Consider the following 14562-nt stretch of genomic DNA (forward strand, 5'->3'; position numbering starts at 1 on the left):
CTCTGGCTTTGCAATACAGAGGTCGTCTTTTGATTCTGTGCTGAACAGCTAATATAGTCTCTCTTCAGAGGAACACTCTGATTTTGGTTAGCACCAAATTCTCACTGGGCATTACATGTGTCTCCACAAACTGTCCTTTTGAATTTCATCCGTTTTCCCCAAGATGAAGTGACAAATCACCTAAAGAAGGTGGTAGGAGCTGAGGTGTTGGGTGATGACTAATTAAGGGCTTATTTCCTTTACTTTGTGTAGTGATACATGGTGAGAAGTTCACTCGACACCATGACTACAAGCATGGCAAGCTCTTCCATTTTCTGTGGGTTGCATTACAGAGATAGAGGTGTATCAATCTTTAACTGAACTCCTCCCTTGCTGGAAGGAGAAGGCCGGCTTGCTCAAGTGAGGGATCTGATCGCTTGGTCCTCATTATCCCATCCCATCCTTCTGTCGCAGGCTTTCTGTAGGCATAAGTAATCTGATGGCTGAACTAGGGCAAAGTACTTGGCGTCACCAGATCCTTAGTTTCACACACCTTGACAAAAAAAGTCTAAAGTTAATGGAAATGCCCTTGGACTGAGGGAGTTAAAGGGCTGGTTTGGGCTGAGATTCTTAATGATCAATATAAAACCCATGTATAACATTAGCTACTCTTATTAGCTGCAAGGACCTAATAGAAAGCTGTTAAATCACTAACCACTAAAAAAAAAAATAAAAAAAAATTAGTGATCTGTCTGGCCCTAGCTGAGACACATTTTCATGTGAAAGATGATTGACACTCAGGGAGTGGAGACACTCTCTAAGTAGATTAAAAAAAAAAAAAATCACTGAACTGGAAGTATCCTAAGGAAGAGAGATAACCTTTCTTTAAGATAATGTTCAAAATGGTTTTAAAAATTTAGTGTCCATCCTTGAAAGCTGTGTGGGTGAGCCATTTGGCCATGGAATGAGACAATGCAGAGTGTTACGAGGATTATAATCACTTATATTTAGGCAGCTGATGAATCAAACTAGTCAAGCAATCTAGTCCTTGCAGTACGTTTTTTTTACAAACTAATCACAAGAAAACTGGAGTTTGAGTGCAGTGGTTTTATTGAAAAAGTCCACGGGTGTGTGCAATTCCTTTATTAAAATGGTTTCAAATACATTAGACGAGGAGCAATTGGTGATCAACATTTATTCCTTTTTTATACATTTTAATTTCCAAAACTATACAAACATTGGAAAACTTTCCTTTTCCTCCATTTTGCTATTAACAATTCTGTAATAAGTTATATATCTCCGTTTTCAATCTGCAAGCCCGCTTTCCTGGAGGTGACACTTTACATCTCCAACTAAAAAAAGGTCGGTCATATTTACATGTGCTTAAGGTTGCATAATTGAGCATCATACAGGTTCTGAAAACCAGTGGATAAATGGGTTTCAAGATTCACCCAGGTGGGTTGAAGGTTTTAAAGACACAGAAACTGCATACGTGTGAGTTAGTAGCCAAGACACCCTTTGTTCCCCTTCATTTCCAAGGCTATCTATAAACTGTGTGCTGGCCATGGTAAAGGTTGGTTTTAGTGAAGGTACTCACCGAGTGAAAAGCAGCACTGACCTCTGTTGCTGATCAAGGACACGAATGGGCAGAGAACTCTATGTGTATATATAATACAAAATCTAGTGTTTCAAAATGAACTCAAAGCTCTTCTGTAGAAATCATGTCTAGAATAAAAGCTGTTTCCTGGTCTGGATTAAAGAATAAAAAAAACCCCACAAACACTTGTGTAAGGAAAAAAGTAGAGCTTAACGTGGCAAAAGAACAATAGAAGCACATGGATTAACTTCAGAAGATGATCTTGCAATGTGTAATTACTGGAAATTCAGTTGAAGTATAGCAACATTGTCAATGGAAAATGAAGGCTGCGACTGCAGCAGACACGTACAGTATACTTTATGAGCTATTATATTGGCCATACAGATTTGTCTATATGTTATTTATTTGAATACTTAAGGCTTCTCTAATGTCTTACATGAAAGTGCTGTCTGCTTGGATCTTCCATGCATGAGGGAATGGGGTAATTTTTCAAGGAGAGAAAAAAAAATTTGTCCACATTTCAATTACAATAGCACATCCAGAGAGACAAAATAAAAGACAATAATTTATGGTACCTTTGTTTCATTTATTTTGGCCCCCAAAAGATGCATGCACTAGACTTCATGTACTACAAGGTATTGAAATATTTACAGCATTGTACATGTGCTCTGAAAGGGATGGCAAAGGGAAAGGTCTATTTTTATCTTGGTGGGAGTGGAAGTTACTTTCCTAGCTTAATAATACCTATTCAAAGTGAGAGATGACTCTTCCAAAAAGAAAAGCCCACAGAGAATAAAGCTATAGCATAATTATAGCTGATGTTAACAAACTTTACAGCACTTCACCTGGGAATTCTTCTCTCGCACTCCTTTAAGAAATAGCGGTACCAACTATTAAGGGATGTGGCCGTGCACCCCTTGCCCTGTCTGCTCTGTTTCTCTCTGTTCCAGCAGGTATAGCTGTATATTACCTGTTTATATGATTTTTATTTCAAATTATTTCGGCATGTTGAACGGACATTTAACTCACAATAACCTGATGGCAATTTTTGGACAAATGGTATGATTGATATTTACTGGGTTATGGCACTAAAGAATTCAGACCACTATAAAGCGCGTTGTAAATACTTCAAGTGGATTTAGGAAACCATCTGTCTAAGAAATTCAGTGAATAAGGCTCGTATCACTGACTTCCTTCGCTTTTAAAGGTAAAGATATGATACCCAATACACCAGGTTAAACAAACAGAAGGCAGTTGGGAAGAAGATGCGGGCATAGGAGTCCATTTTGGCAATGCGGATATGTATTCTTCCATGCCTCCACGCTCCTGTCCGACAATCCTCAAAGCAGCAAAAAAAACTGGCACAGTCCTTGCCATCAAGACACTCGTACCCGTATTCTTCATCCCTTTCTTGGAGGTGTGTGGCATTGTTCATTTGAATAGTAGCTGATCGAGGCCGGATGTCAATCGTAGGTGCCTAAGGTGGAGTGGCAAAAAGAGAAAGATGGCAGGAGGGAGAGATGCTGTTATCACCAGACCAACAGGGAGGTGGAGACTAATGGTCAACATGGGAATGGTGGTTGGGTACATGGGAAGTTGCTGAGGAGTTCTAATGGTAATATTGCCTTGAACTTATTAAAATAGGTTGCATTGTAAACTAACTTTACAGGAAAGCAGCACAAATCCATCTAAAGCTAACAGCTGTGGACAATTAGCTCTAAAGCCAAACTAAGTAAACATCAAAGGTTAAGGGAAACATTCAGGAATGTAATTGATAGAATTTTGAATTCCTTTTGTGTTTTGTATTTTACGTAGCTGCTTGATATCTGAAGGCAATTCATGTATTGCACATGGAAGGAGCTGAAATAATCAATTGGAAATGCAGGATTTAATATAGGGCTGGTTCGTGCTGAGACAGGAGCAAATGAACATCTACAAAAAAAGAGGCAAAAGCTAGATCTTTTGAATAAGATTAGAAGAATCTCTAAGACTCTCCAATTGGTTGAATAGATGCGGTTCACAGTCTACTAATGTTCACCAATAAGAAGTTTCAACATATTCCAAATTTTATATAGTAGCTGTACATATATATGAACATATATGTATTTGGAATGAATTGAGCAAATCAAGTATTTAAAATTATTTGAACACTTGGCGAACACTAGGATGACAGGCATTAAAATTTCCTGCTAATTGTTATTAGGGTAAAATAACAACAATTCCATTATTCCATTCCATAAGTATGTAAATTTCTTGGCTCTTGTTTTATGTGATTTCTTTTTCCCCTGTTTTTTTTGACGGAATCTCTGCATTTCTGAATGAAGATAAGGTTTAGATGTGGAACGTAGCTAGATATATTTGCTTATTTGCTAAGAGTGTGTTGATCAAGTGACAGCATTAAAAATATATATGCATCTTAAGCCCTTTCAAAACTCTGACTTTTATGCGTAAGGAACAGCATTTGAGTAGTTGATGGTAACATTGAATTTTGTTCAGGTCAACATCAGAACAGACCTGGTTTCATAATTTGGAGTGAAATCACAAAGGTTAAAAGGCAGGTCAGAGCTGAGTTCTAAAAGGGTGTATTGCAGGTTTCTGGTGTAGCTGGTGATACTGGATCCCATGGCAAATTGAGAAACAGAGGAGCGGAAATGTTTTAACATTAAACTCTCAATTCATGCGATCCAGTAACATTGGTCAGTTGAACTTAGGCAAGTTCAGAACCATAGTGAATCAGTATTTGGGCTGCTGAATCAACTCTACAAACTGTTTAGAAATATGTAACCATTCTACTTAATTAGGAGGCTACCTTGAGTAGAATGCTTAGATGTCTTATTAAAAAAAAACCACAACAAAACACCACTCTCATATAAGCTCTAATAGTTAAATTCAGCAGTCGCATGCAGTGAATTTCCATTCCAAAAAACATTATACCTTGAAGGAAAACATCCGAAGAAGCTTTCATTTTGTAGACAGAAAAGAGAATCAGAAGGTTTTGTTTTAAATTAAAGAAAGGAAAGAAAGAAAGAGACAAAAATAATGTAAATTAAAAATATGTTTCTAAAACATAGTAAGTCAAAAAGAACCAAATTTATAGAGAGGTTGGGATAATAGCAATTCAAACAAGTATCTGTAGTATGAAACCCCCGCGTTTTTGACTTGTCATTGCCTTATAACTACATCTGGGCCAAAGACACAAGATACCGAAATTCATTTAGATCTTTTGATATTCCCAGGGGATTCCAGTCTTTCATGTTGAACTGTTATAAAAGAGGAGACCATTCACAGTTTATAAAAACACTTTTTAGGAAAACATCTATTTGCCTGCAGACTGAGTCCTGAGCATTCTACTTCTAATTTTTTCAGACTCTGTGATTAGAATCCAGGCAGTTATCTATAGTTCTGTTTGTCCCCAAATGCTCTCAGATAACTAATGCAAAGAACAAGTAATCTGCCTTATGTGGACGTCTTTAAGTGAGATAACAAAATTTCAGGTAGTTAACTTTTGCTCTGTTAATTAACTGTGAAAGACACACATACACACAACCAACCTTTTATTTCAGCCTAACATGGGCCAGGACGCATCACCCTCTGAAAGTGCCTCTTTCTTTTGACCAAAGAGAGGCCTATGATCAAATCCAACTTTAGCATAGCTAAAATTAGGTGAGAATTTATCCTCTATGGTCTTATAGGTGTTTTTCTGGCTGTTTATCTGCTACAGAGAATATTTTTTATTTCAGTCTACTTCTCAACAGCTTTTAAAATTGAAATTATAGCAATAATGTGTAATAAAATGCTCTTTAATTGCTATTTTTTCTGTAGTGTTTTTGTGCTGTATTTTATAACGAAAAGAGAATAACTTCAAAAGTGCTTGAAGATTTTAGTAGAGCAAATCCAAGTGACATCGTTATTTCCTAGATGACTGAAAAGGATTTGGAAATACTCTCTATTGATGTAGAACACTTGTTCTTCACATTTTTCACAGGGATGTTTGAGGTTTTTTTTCTAGACAGTTAGGCTACTTTTCCCCCTAGGATTTTACACCATTTCTTTTTGCCTCAGAGGTTCTAGACAACAGACTTTTCAGCTCGGTTGCAAAAGGCGAGAAGAAATCTGTTCTAGACAAAAGAAGCAACAAACTTTTTCCCTATCTGGGCAAACCCCCAAGCCCCTGCAGAGGGTATTTCAAGGTGTGGGGTTTTTTGTTATTGTGGCTATTATATACCTTTTTTTATTATTGCGTAGCATGCATCCAACTCTAAAATGGTAAACTGCTAGCCAAAGAACTTCCTAAAGGAGAGAAGTAGGTAAAGGAGGTATCAAATACAAGAAAAAGAAGATAAGGAAGCAATGAAAAGGAGACAGATGCTTAAGGGGGAGTTAGAAAAGGCATGCTATGTAGCTTGAATATAGAAGTTTGACTGTAGACCTGGTAATAAGAAAACCAGTCATGTCAATAATACAGACAGCGGTTAATGGCAGAGAGTATTGCTAAAGCTAAGGCAGAGCAACTGACAGTCCTCCCATAAAGGTCACAGCCAGAGCTGGCTCCATGACTTCAGGAATGGTTTTGGTGAGAGTTGTGATTTGCAGAACACTTTGGTTAAAAGGATCCTTGTTCTAAGAAATTAGTTTCTCTGGCATCCAGACAGCCATAATACATGAGCTTTTCATTCTTGAAGTGAATGTTTGCATTGCTTTTAATAGAAAGGAAGACTATATATGTAATTGCGAAGTCTGAAAAGAAAGTACGAGCATAAAGAGAGATTTAAATACTCTCTCAGAAAACCTAATTGAATTTTAGACCTTGCTGGTAAAAAGATACGTACTGGGTTTTTCTTCTTTTTGTCTTTATCCTTGCTTGGCTTTCTGTTGCTGACAAAGTAGTGCAAAGTTCCGTATTCCACCAGTGCAGAGAAAACAAAAATAAAGCAGACTGACACGAAAAGATCCATTGCTGTCACATAGGAGACTTTGGGGAGAGATTTACGTGCAATGGTACTTAGGGTAGTCATTGTCAGGACAGTTGTAATACCTGGTAGATGGATAGATAGAAAACAACAGAAATATTATTTCAAGTAACAAACTGATTTTGCCAGTTACCTCTCTGATGGGTTTTGAAGTATGCCTGGAGTTCAGACATACAGCAAAGACATTAACCAGCACATCCAAGCGGTGAAATGTGGATTCAATGAGAGCTTCAGGGATGAACACAGGCTATGAAACATTTTTACGTGGTCGCTGCAGAATACTTTGGTTAGATGGATTGTCATTCTAAGAAATTTAATTTAGTTTTTTTTAGGTTTGTAGTTTACTTCTAGGGCGCTTTTATTTTTAATTGAGCAATTTAGTTTTAGGGTTTGTGTGTTCAAACCCTTAAACAGAGCTAGAGAGAAAAGAGCTTGTATCAGAGTGCGAAAAATGTGGTGGAGGATAAAAATTGCTTTATTCCATCCTTCAAAGTAAGCTCAAGATCAGTTTGAAAATGTTGGGCTGTTGGAATGAGTTTTTCTTATTTTTACTTGCAGGGCAATGATACCAGGGTCAATAAGGGACACACTTGCAGCTGTTATATGAGGTAGAAATTAATGCAAGTTCGTAAGAAAGGGTGTAATCCAGCAGGAACTTCAGGAAAAAACGTGTAGATTTGTATGTGTGCTACAGAAAGAAATAAAACTTTCCTTTCTCTTGCCTAAATACATTCCAATTGTAGGCAAAACATGCTAGGCCCACACAAATTATCTGCTGCTCGTTATTTAACTGATCTCTTGCATATGAAGCTGGATGGGAGAGTCTCCCTGTAAATGTAACACTGATTTCTTTCGGTGCCAGGGCAATATCTCTTCTGACCTTTGTAAGTGGCTGTGGTCCATGACTGAGTGCTGTGACATGCCTTCAGAAAGGTACTCCCTGCACTATGGTGTGAAGAGTGTTAAGGTTGCATCGGAACAGTTAAAATCACATTTTATATGGCAAATGTCATACTGCTGATTTTACCTCCTCAGTCGTACAGACAAATTCCCAACAGATGGACTTGTCTGTTTTGAATATCTAAGTAAAATTTAAAATAATGGCTGAATGCCTTTATTAATTTGTACTTCTTTAAAGCATATTTTATAACCTCTTTTTAGAGAGGGTGTGAAAAAGGCAAGAAAAAGCTTAAAACTTTTTGTCATGGGAGCCACTGGTCCTCTATTCCTGTGCTTCTTTCAGGGGAGTTCTGGAATGAAAATGCTGTCCACTTTGCACGCATGCTCTGTGCTGTAGTTCTGTGAAGAGGTGAAAATGCAGAAGGCAAAACTAAAATGATTCTCGCTTGTGTAGATTTAATGCAGAAGTAGAAAATGTGTTTAACTTTCTCTAGTTGAATGCTTTTACTTTGCTAATCTTACAGCTACAGCTGCTTGTGCAAGCAAGGTTAATTTGGTCTCTCTTTTAGTTTATTTGTGGAACAGTTGCCAAATGCGTAGAAATTGCTAATTCTGATTAATTGCATGTCACGTTTTCACGTATAGGATTTTGGATACCACCAAACTCAGTTGCATTTGTGGCCTGAAGACCACATTTGATTATTGGTCCCTAAAGTAGAAGTCGGGGTACTACATTCTCCCCATTTTACCACTGCTGCAGCCAGAAAGATTGATTCCGTCTTGGTATTGATTTCATTGCTGTTGCTAGTCACTATGATATGGAAGTAGAGCAACTAAAACTAAAGCTGCTCTGCCTCTTATCGAGTGATGTTCCCCCTCCTCTTGATGTTTATATAAAATAAAAAATTGCTGTCATCAGAAAAGGTGCAAAAGTTTTTTATTGTAGGCAAACTACAATACTCAGAGTTGAGATCTGACACAGTGAAAAGGAAGAGGCAAATATGGTTTAGGCTGTGGTGTTCGCTGGGAATTGCTACACCTCTAAATGGGGGCAGCTCGTGTGAAATTCTCTCTCCTACTTTTACGAACTGGTGAGCCGCAGAGGTGTCAATTAACATCAGAATGCTTGAATAAAGGCAGGAAGAATAAACAACTCACCCAGTGATGTTCTGGCTGGAACTGCATCCTTATTAATCCAGAAGGAGACCCAGGACAACACAACAATAAGTGTGCAGGGAATGTAGGTCTGAATAGTGAAATACCCCATTCTCCTACTCAGGTTAAAGTAAACGGACATGACTACATAGTCTCCTGTAAAACAAAAACATACTGAGATAGAATAATACGTAAAAACCCAACGCAGAATTTCTATACAATAGCTAGGGCTTTCCTGCTCTGTCTGGGGTATATATGTTAAACTGATTCACCAGATATGTTGATGGCAAATCCATTTATACAAGGTCTTCCGTGCTGGTATAGCTCAAGAACTGGTGGATATTCCACAGTATGAAAGTAAAGTCTTGCAGGTTCCCTTGGGTAAGTTGTACTTCAGCGTTTCAGGGGTAACCTCCCTTGCATAGAACAGCAGACTGCTTTCTACCCAAGTCCTTCCTCATCGCTTGCAAATGCCTGGTGTAGTCCTGTTACAGCAACTGGGTGATGGTGGCCCAGCAAACCTCCAGTCACCATCCCTGTCAGCAGGCTCTCAACTCTGCACTCAAATAAGGCGTGCTTTCAGATGTACTTTCTAAATTATTCATGTTCTCAACTATTCTTCAGGGCTAGGCTGGGTCAGTAATTAATTTTTTATTTGTCTGCAGATCTTCTGTTGTATTACCTCCTCTAAAAAGTTTTGAACCCACATCTCCAAAATGCCAATAAAAGCTCGTGTGCGTAACATATCATTCCCATTCAATAGTTTTGTGATTCTTTTTCCATCTTTTTTCCCCCTCTCAAACTATTAAGTAAATTCCATCTGGATTCAGGAATGCAGCAAAGCTTCAGATTTTGATATTTTTTTTTCTAAATTAAAAAAAAATAAAATCAGTTCTCATCTTTACTTCAGATTACAGCAGTCCTGGGAAATCTTGATTGCAAAAGAACTACAGAACCGCAGGCTACAAAAGACTTCATTGCAATTCAGTGAAATGCAGTCCAGAGAAGTCTGAAAGTGAAACAGAATAGATCTGCAAATTTTGAGAGAGCTTTCCAGCATTACCAAAGAGACTCTGTGGCTAATGCATGTTCTGCTTAGTTCAGTACCTTATTTATCTTTGAGATCTCTGTTTTCAGGCATAATTAAAATTTTAATTTCCCCCAGAATAATCCCTTTGAACTTGGTCACAGAAGAAACTTCAGAGATAATTTTTCAGCTGGTGCTTCTTTGTTGCATTTTTGTTAATGCGAGTGTCCATATCCCAGGGATTAACTGGTTTTAATTTAATTATGTCATAATTAAACAAAAAACTTCAAAAACAAATGATGTATGTGTGGTTTACAAGCAGATATGGCTGAATATGAGCAATCAGTTTTAATAACTACAATCTGATTATCCCATTAATTCACAGGTAAATTTGCATCATATGTATATGTCCTTCATATACCAAAAAAAAAAAAAAAAAAAAGCCAAAAAAACCACTAAATAAAATGCCACTAATCAGGAACACTGTAGAACTGAAGCCATAAAATTACAGTATGACTCATGTTTCATTTCTCTGGATCATGTGTTAACTTCCTGAAAAATGATGGTTTTGTTAATTTTTGAAATTATTCATTCACCTTCATATATGCTACTAATAGCGTTGGTATTAGAAAATTGGGGTTTTTTTCCTGCTGTGCTAATGGTAGAGATTACTTTAAGCAGTAGCTATATTACTTCCATGCAAACAGCTTTAAGGAGAAGATTCTTTTCATGCACAGTGTTATTATACTACTTTACTGAAATAAAAAATTACAAGAACGAGGTGAAATATAAACCTGAACACAAATGAGAACATTAAAAGGTACAAAAGATTAGCTCAGAACTGAAATTTAAAAATTAGATGTTTTCTCTCTGTTATTGCTTCTTTTTCTGAAGCTGCAACTGCCATAGTCTCTTTTGGAGTAGCTGAACAGATATTTCAGATCCTGGGTAACTAGTTTCCCCGTATATTTTTGTCCTCTACCTGGACAGGTCTTTTTGCCCAGCTGTTTTAGTAGTTCTAGCACTCTTGCCTTGTAGATCTTTCATTCAAAAGAACAGGAAATATCAGAATTTAAAGCCAATGCTTTCTTACAGGTGTTAGAGTCAAATCCAAAACTCAGCACCTGTGCTGAGCAGACAGAGAAATCCGGATGAGCGAGACCACAGCATAGTGCAGAGACTCATGCGCTGTCCTTGTTCAGTGACAGCGTGTGCAAACCAAGCCAGATGTGTGTGTGCGTGTGTATGTATATATTTATACAGAGAGGGTAGACTCATCCTTCTGTTTTATAGACCATTTCCCCATACATTGTTTTATTATGCTTTTTCTGGAAAGCTTGGTGTGATCATCTGGTCTCCATGGAGACTTCTTTGGATTTTTCCCTTAACAAGAGGAGTGGTTTTTATGTAGTAAGGTACTACAATAATATTTTTGCAATATTTTATTCATTATTTTAAGATAAAAATATTTCTGTTAAAAATGTAAGGCATAAGAGCTGTTAAAATATTAACTTGTAAAGGCATTGGCCCATTCAGCAGCAATGAAACACTCCTTTGAATTATGTCATCCCAAAGATGCGCTGCAGAGGACAACCCGTGTCCACAGAGCAACGGCAGTGTCCTGTCACAGAGCGTCTGCTACGCAAACTGGAGACAGTCTAGGTGGAAATAGTTTGTATCTAAATGAACACAATTCCCTCTGCTTTTTTTAAAATACTGGACTTCTTAAACAGCTATGTTTAGAACAGCGTATGTCTGCTAACATGTTCCAAAAAATTAAAAAGTGATGTAATTGTTCTAGATCTTGTTCAACCCTCGCAACTGTTATTGCACCTGCCTTTATGCAAAGGCTTGCTTTCCTTTTTGTATGCGTGTAAAAAAATCAGAACACTCCACAACGATATCCGTAGGAAACACTGTATCAGCTCCTGACATTTATAGAAGTGATCCACAGAATTATTCTGGCAGACCTTGCTTCTCATGCCTTGTAGAATGGGACACCTTTTCCTGAAAACTCAAGGAGATAAGAGACCATATATAATTTAAATGGGCTTTAAGGTTTCTATTAATGGAGAAGTTAAATCAGAGGAATTAAAAACTTCAGTGTCAATTATAACTTGCCAGGCATTGTGGAGTTGACCTGCCTGTAGAATCATTCAAGGATGCATAAATTCTTTTAAATTGCATGTTGCTTTCATATCTGAAAGCCTGCTGGTGCTGCAGACGCTGTTCTGTTGTGGAGTAAACTCCACTATTTCAGAGAATCTTCCTAAAGAAAGGAATAATGTTAATACTGCAGAGAGGTGTTTTGTTTACTTCTTACCTTGCTTGGTTGGGATTTTGGGAAGTGAGATGTACTGATGATTTTTTTCAAGGTAAGAGTGAGAATAACAAATATAAGCTAGGAAATTCCAAGATAAGGCAAGCCAATATTTCTGTAATGCATGGAATATCTCTTCTAGCCTTGAAGTAACGTGAACAATTGTAAATAAAGCATTAAGAAAAACAGGGCTAAGTGGTAGGATGTTCCAGAGAAGCATCTTGCTGGTAGTGCCTAGCTGGCGTAGGCGAGGCGATGTCGGAGTGCTGTAACAGCAGGCCTTCGGAGGGTTTGAGTAAGAAAAGTACTCTGAGCGTACAAAGTAACGCAAGACCAAAGATGTGCAATTTTGGACTCAATATCAGTTGCCAGACATGTACCCCCAAAACATAAAATGTGTGAAGTCCTCTGTGGAACATGGACTTGACAGTACTTTGCTTTAATCACGCATTTAATGATGGAATTTTGTCCACATTTGTTTTTTCTGACTCTCTTCAGGGAATTCTCTGCTCTTCAGCTGTGACTGGTTTAAATACTCTCTGTTATTTTTGGATTATCTCTACGCCTGAGGTGATTTTTCACTCCTGGTGCAATGCCTGCATGAAACTGTCAAGCTAAGACATTATTTTAGTAAAAAATGGCCAGACTTGATACTTAGCACAATGTCATTCATTAGTCCTTGCCTGGCAAATTGATAATCTTTTCATTATTATTTCATCCTCTTTCTCTGAGCTCTGACTCTTGTTTATCCAATATCGTCTACTGCAGCAAGAAAGCTTCTCAGACTGCCAGATTGCTGTTTGGAGGGCTAGTATACTTCTGGATTTTTCTAGACATGAATGATAATGCAACCTGGCGGTATCTTTGTAAGACAACATACTTCAGTACTTAACATTTGGTAGCCTAATTAGGTGATTTTGGATTACTTAGCCTTTCACCAGAGACCTTACAGTCCTGCTGCCTAATCTAAGGTGTATGTAACTATTACATCTTTCTAGAAAATAATACCTAGATAATGTTATTTTTTTAAAGAAATACAAAATTTCCCTGGAAAAAATAATCTTACTACATTGAAGAACAGAATCAATCATACTTATGGCATTAGACCTCATCTCTCTCTATATATATGAATATGCGTATTTCTCCTGTTCCCCTGTATTCATCTACTTTTGTATATATAGATAGACACAGTATTATTCATCTGAAGATAAGATAACCTGTTAAGCAGTTTTTTCAGTGGCATACATCCGGGTCATGTTTATCCTCCCGTATAAACACTCATGTCATGTTTTCTACTAAACGCATGTTCCTGCCAGTGATGTCTGGAAGATGACGAGACACAGGGCAGGGTTCTGACTTGGGCCAGAGCACCTTCGTCCTGCTGCTCCCAATGGGAGGGTGCAGGTTTCTCTTGGTGGCAATAATCCCTGCTGTGCACAGGGAAAGTGCACGGGCCCTAAGTCACTTCAGGAGTAGGAGGTATTTTGGAAAGGAGATGCATCCCATCAGTGTCTGGTGATCATGACCTTAGTAAGCTCTTACAAAGGGTATTATTTCTAACAGTGCCACGCCGTCCGAATTTAGACAGACTCAAAGCAGTCTATGCCAGCTTTGGCAGCTGGAAGCTCCTCCTCCCGCACACTTGTGTGGTGCAGAAGTTGAGTACCAGGACACAGGCTCTGTTAGACAGTAGGGGAAGCGATTTCCTGATTTGAGGAACCATCTGCGTGCGTGTCCTGGCCAAAGTCCCAGAGCTCCAATGGAAGGAATTAGTCGTGCAAGGAAGCATAGCCGGGGGGAAGTACACTGCACTTAGCTGATTTAATCAGCACGGTGGGTGTGATCCTTCATTGCTTCCCGGTTGAGGAGTCATTTATACCTGTGCAAAGTGAATGGGAAATTATACCCATTACCACTCTCTTTATGCGTGTTTAAGTGACTGTGCAAAGTGTAAGGTTCTGGGGAAACAAGCCTCTAATTTGTACTCAGAAGTGATTTGGAAGCTAGTACAAATGCTGGAGAAAAGAGCAGCTTACTAACATCCCAGGAAATTGGTCTCTTAATTATAGCTCAGGTGGCAACACTTCTAGCTGTGATTGTCTCACACTTACTATTGTGAGATTCTCATTTCTGTTGTTTAGAGCACTGCTAGATTGAAATTATTAAAAGAATTGCAGAAGAGCTGCAAAAATTATATATGGGCCAACTGCTCACATTATTTGTATGTGGCATTTCAGTTCTTCCTCATAGGTAGCTTTGGAGTGTGGAATTTCAGTGTTTCATTTCTGTTCAATAGATGGAGTTTTGAACAGGGAAGTGCAGTTAGGTGAAGGACTGGCATTTCTGTGAAAATCTTTCATGGCTAAGTAAAAAGACTCTGAAAACAACCAATGTGTGTGTAGACACGTGTCCACAGATATAAGAAGCTTTTTGAGAGTTTCTAAGAAGACTTTATTCTGACTAGCCCTGTGCTAGCTCTGTTTCTTACAAAACTACACGCCGTGCCACTGTGGAGGGCACAGCAATAACAGGTGGGTGGTGGAGATGGCTCTGTTCTTCGCAGGCTTTGTTGGCTCTGTTGTACAGCCCACCACCCAAAACCCCCAGAATTTCT

General features: G+C 38.2%; 1 protein-coding gene across 5 annotated transcripts in view; it reads right to left on the bottom strand.

Annotated features, from left to right (window-relative positions):
* Positions 1–1071: 1071 nt before the first annotated feature.
* GABRG2 (gamma-aminobutyric acid type A receptor subunit gamma2) overlaps positions 1072–14562 on the bottom strand; it is a 70884-nt gene continuing 57393 nt past the window's right edge. For 2 of the 5 annotated variants that reach the window (XM_075442222.1, XM_075442224.1), the window contains exons 7-10: positions 8605–8757; positions 6406–6611; positions 4511–4534; positions 1072–3053 (exon numbers count right to left, since the gene is read on the bottom strand). In XM_075442222.1, coding sequence (XP_075298337.1) covers positions 2778–3053; positions 4511–4534; positions 6406–6611; positions 8605–8757 — 659 coding nt within the window. In that variant the 3' untranslated portion in view covers positions 1072–2777. Of the gene's footprint in view, positions 3054–4510; positions 4535–5801; positions 5867–6405; positions 6612–8604; positions 8758–14562 lie in introns of all 5 variants that reach the window. The other 3 variants (XM_075442225.1, XM_075442223.1, XM_075442227.1) reach the window with 3 other exon arrangements.

This window comes from Opisthocomus hoazin, chromosome 23 (assembly GCF_030867145.1).
Source record: "Opisthocomus hoazin isolate bOpiHoa1 chromosome 23, bOpiHoa1.hap1, whole genome shotgun sequence".
Classification (NCBI taxonomy): Eukaryota; Metazoa; Chordata; class Aves; order Opisthocomiformes; family Opisthocomidae; genus Opisthocomus; species Opisthocomus hoazin.